This window comes from Antrostomus carolinensis, unplaced genomic scaffold (assembly GCF_000700745.2).
Source record: "Antrostomus carolinensis isolate BGI_N321 unplaced genomic scaffold, ASM70074v2 scaffold12965, whole genome shotgun sequence".
NCBI lineage: Eukaryota > Metazoa > Chordata > Aves > Caprimulgiformes > Caprimulgidae > Antrostomus > Antrostomus carolinensis.
Genome location: NW_010318472.1, coordinates 29403 through 34365, shown reverse-complemented (window position 1 = coordinate 34365; position 4963 = coordinate 29403). Strand labels below are relative to the sequence as shown.

The 4963-nt window shown below is 39.4% G+C and overlaps 1 protein-coding gene across 1 annotated transcript in view; it reads right to left on the bottom strand.

The window, feature by feature from the left end:
- Window positions 1–3940: 3940 nt before the first annotated feature.
- LOC104525691 (FYVE, RhoGEF and PH domain-containing protein 6) overlaps window positions 3941–4963 on the bottom strand; it is a gene marked incomplete at both ends in the record, with an annotated part of 20982 nt that continues 19959 nt past the window's right edge. Inside the window, 2 exons of the mRNA XM_010168911.2 lie at window positions 3941–3971; window positions 4059–4126. Coding sequence (XP_010167213.2) covers window positions 3941–3971; window positions 4059–4126 — 99 coding nt within the window. The remainder of the gene's footprint in view (window positions 3972–4058; window positions 4127–4963) is intronic.

The window sequence follows — 4963 nt, the reverse complement described above, 5'->3', positions numbered from 1 at the left end:
AACAAAAAGTTTAAGTTTACTATATCTGAAGTTTATATATCTATAGTCTTTATATATATAGAAAAATATATAATTTTGCAAATGTCTTCTGTAAATGGAAACATATTAAAACAAAATCTCGCTCTTATAGGTATCTCTGGAAGGGAAAAAAAAAGTTTTACTTCTTGTCTGCCTTCTCCAATAAGAGGCTGATCTCACGGCTGTAGAAAAGTTACAGGTGTCCCCTAACAATCTCCCACTTGCTCTCAAAGTCCTAGTAAGGACAGAACTGGGGTGCAAGTCAGAAGCACAGATCTAAAGGCCCAGCCAAAAGCCTGCAGGCCTAAGGTTTTCTTTACTCACACAGAAGGAAGTCATACACTAAGCCCTGCAATGGAAAGAGTAATCCCAAAAAACATGTTCCTCCACTGGACCAGAACCCTCACTACCCATACTGTAGCAGGAGGGGGAAAACAAAATCAAAAAGGATGGGAGAACAAGGAAAGTGGTGGGTTTTAGCAAAAGAACAAAATTAGGAACAAAAAAGGACAAAAGAAAGGACAGCAAATAAGCCAGGCAGCTTACCCTTGGGCAACAGGGTGCTGCTGACAAGGTCCTCTCACTTGTGCAAAGCAAACCATTTCCAAAGAATCCCGCAACAAAGTGCAAATGGCGTGATCTTGCCTCACTCCCTTTCCAGGAACACCAGGTGGTTTTTGGGCACAGAACATCTCAGACGAATCATGGTTCCTTTTTGTCCTGCAAGTGCCCTTAGGGAAGAAATAGCACTTCTCCCATCTTCTGAATCTTTGTTTACCCTCTGGAAACCATACATGAACTATTTCACACAGATACATACAGATGAGCTGCTTTGAATTAAACTTCTTTGTTTTCAGGAATTTCTAACAGCATTTTACTGGAATCTTGTCCTCTACAGAGAATTCAAGATTACACCTAATGTTTGATTCCTCCCTCAAGTAACTCCATTCAGGAGTATGTTTGCCACAGCACCAGTGTGCAGAGCCATTTAAGTCCCTTATCTCTGTTATGACCAGCCTGTTTCGTATTACAGAAACGTCCCTAAGTGTTTACCATTTTCTAGAGAATTTTTGTAGTCTATCTTCAACAGAAGCAGTCACATGTACTTAAAAAGTGCGATAGTGTCCAAATAAGCAGGTACCCTGATATACTGTAAGACTTGCTCCACCTAACTTGACTTTGTCAATCTAAAATAAAGAATGCTAAAAAGCCAGCAGTACTTGTAACCAGTTTGCAACCACATCCCCACCTTCTCAAAAGCTTTAGACTCCACTTCAAATGCTTTATGAACAGTAGCAACTTAAAAACCTTTTTCTTACCTCAACAGTCCAGTTCCCTGGCTGCACTAAGAGCCATGAGCTGCATCAACAGGCATTGTTAAAACAGACTGAGGAGAACGCTACTAATTTCAGACCATCACTAATGGAATTAGTTACTGAATTTCAAATATTTACTTTCTAAAACCACTGATAGACTGTTCAGAAGATGTAATAGAGCCTCACCTGGTCAGCCAAATCTTTAGTCTGCCTAAAACAGCCCAGCCTGGGGAGAACCCAAGTTTTAATTCCAGAAATCTGTTAGAGGTTGTTTCACTGGCAGTTAATAACCCTGACACTGAAGCTAGTAAGCCAAAGTGGTTCAGTGCACATAAAGTAAAAAGAATAGTTCTATCAACATTTAAATATTATCCATAAGAAATATATGATTACATCAATAGATTTAATAATATCTGTGATGAACATACACAAATCTTCAAGCATACCACTCTGTAGAAATAAAAAAAAATTAGTTTCTGCAACCTTTATCAGATATGGCAATTTTTATTTAATGAAGAATGCACCGGGACCCTCAGAACTGGCACCCATTCTGACGACAACACTCGCCAAGATTCATACTGCGGGCCTGTGGACAAGTTGAGGACAAAGTATTTCCTTGACTCCTAGCATAGCATCCTCTCTGTTAGACCAGGCTGAATACACATCAATTGTTATTGCTAGCCAACAAAAACATTTCTAATGGTTTGTATTTGGCAGCTAGAAATTAGCGCACTGTCATGAATAGAGCTGCGAGTTATCCATTAAAACAAAAAAACCGCATCCTACAGCATTGCACATTTACACTGTGTGTGTGGTGAATGAGAAGCTGAACACGAGCAGACAATGTGCACTTGCAGCCCAGAAGGCAAATAACCGTATCCTGGGCTGCATCAAGAGAAGCGTGACCAGCAGGTCGAGGGAGGGGATTCTGCCCCTCTACTCCGCTCTTGTAAGGCCCCACCTGGAGTACTGTGTCCAGTTCTGGAGCCCCCAACACAAGAGAGACCTGGAGTAGCTAGAACAAGTCCAGAGGAGGCCACGAGGATGATGCGACGGCTGGAGCACCTCTCCTATGAGGACAGGCTGAGAGAGTTGGGGCTGTTCAGCCTGGAGAAGAGAAGGCTCCGGGGAGATCTTACAGCAGCCTTCCAATACCTGAAGGGACCTACAAGAAAGCTGGGGAGGGACTTTTTACAAGGGCAGTTAATGACAGAACAAGGGGAAATGGGTTTAAGCTGAAAGAGGGCAGGTTTAGATTAGATATTAGGAAGAAGTTCTTCACTGTGAGGGTGGTCAGACACTGGAACAGGTTGCCCAGAGAAGCTGTGGCAGCCCCCTCCCTGGAAGTGTTTAAGGCCAGGTTGGATGAGGCTTTGAGCAACCTGGTCTAGTGGGGGGTGTCCCTGCTGATGGCAGGGGGGTTGGAACTAGATGATCTTTAAGGTCCCTTCCAACCCAAACCATTCTATGATTCTATGACAACCTTAAGTTTATCCCAGAAACTCCTTAAACTCCCTACTATTTTCCCTCTCCCACATTCTTCCTCCACTTGCCTGCATCCTCCTCACCAATGGCTTTCCCTTCCAGTACCACACAGGTTACATTAGGAATTGCTACACTGCAAAGCAAAACCACCTTCAAGACGTAAGTTATATGCCTGAAAAATATGATAATTAAAATTAATATAGCAGCAACTGCCTGACCCAGCTTTTAAAAACCAAGCAGAGTAAGAAAATCAATTACTAAAATGGAAGGCAAAAGAGGGAATCAGCAAGTGGTGTGGCAAGTTTTTGTTTCCTGAAAGATCTCTGTATTACAGGACTGTATACATCCATCTATAACAGCCTTTGTTCCCAGTTTCACAGAACTTCCTTCTCAAGAGACCGAGACAGACCAACCCGTCTGTGCAACATAACCACTTCTATTGCCCAAGGAAAAAAATCACTATGCTTGCCCTTAATACTGACAAAATGGTACAAACACGTATCACTTAGAAGTTGTTAGAAAACACATAAAACGGAGCTAAAGAAAATTAAATTCTTAATTAATCTACTATTATCACCTTCATCACAGTATTTTTAACAGATGACTGGTCTGCATAAGCATGGATTATACTTAACCCTTGCTGCAGACAACACAGTGCACATCCTACAATCACAGTTGTTATCAAAAAGCAAGCAGCTGTCAAAGAATTGCAGCCCAGAAAATATGCTTCCATGGTGATGGATATGCACCATTAGAGCTAATTCATTAGATTACCTAAAGGATGTGTCTTTTTATGCACTATTTCTAAAGGTAAATTGCTCCTGTCTCCCCCTGCTACTTTAAAAGTTATTCTAATCAAAGATTTTATTTTGGTTGCCATGGTACAAGCTGACTTATAAATATGATGGTGATTAACATAAATGGATATATATTCCATTTTCAATATTCAAGCAATAGGCCCTCTCAGCTGGAAGACTGTATACATTAATTAAGGAGGTGCAGGATGAACCACTGAAATATTAATCCATTATATAAAATCTGAAACTTTAATAAAGCCTAAACATAGAGCTTTCACAGATTAAACAAATAGAAGAGGAAACTTCTTTTTTTTGCATACTTACAATGTGTAAGAGCTTTAGCACATCCACAAACCTATCAGAAAAGCAAGAAAAAGCAGTTACATTTTAATTGCCCAATTAAAATAAACTGAGTAGCTGTTAAGTTTAGATTGACACTTACACTTTCTCTGAGCTCATGATCTCCTTGGCAATATGGTAAACCTTTGTTTTCTTTCCAGCTGCCTTACTCTGCAAATAAAATTACATGTTATACTATGCACCTACTAAAAATGTTGTAAAGATAATTTCCAGATAGTAGTTCCTCAAATCCAATGTAATTATTCAACAGTTATTTCTAACAAAAACATTTTATACTGCTCTGAAATCTCTTGGCTTTGAAATCTTCTGGCTTTTCAGAATCTGTGAGAAAATCAATTTAGTTTGTAGCTGGAAACAACAATATTAGTTAAGAGTAGTTTTTATAACACTATCAGCCTTTCTATTTAATTACTGCAGGAAGCACTGAAGCCCATAATGAATGAAGCCTTAGAAAGTGACAGTTATTGTTTAGCAAAAGTAGTACAGATAATATTTCTATATTACTTGATTTTTTTTTCTGAGTAATACAGCAACAGTAATATTCGCAGCAAACTCAAATAGGTTTTAGGAACATCTTAAAAGAAATACACATTTCCTTTACTGAAAAAGAAGATGAAAGGAGAAAAATATCACATTGAAGAGAAAAGCCAGCTTCTGACCACCTACTAAAGGAGCTGCTGAAAAACATAGCACCTCTGCTGCAAAACTGTAGAAGTCTGAGCTTTGTCATCTACCAGAAACACTTTGGAGATGATGATGTTTTTTATGTGCATACATTTGGCTTCTAAAAAAATCAATGGTACTGTTCAACATTGGATATAAGGAACATGTATAGCTAAGCAAAAGTGGATAGGTGTCAGGATGCAAATGTTTTCTATACTCCTATCTATAATTTCCCTCAGATAAAACACCTTTCTCCATATCAGCTCTCACGGTTTGCCATATGCTCCTCTTCTGCCAGCTGTCACTACATCTATTAGATATTCA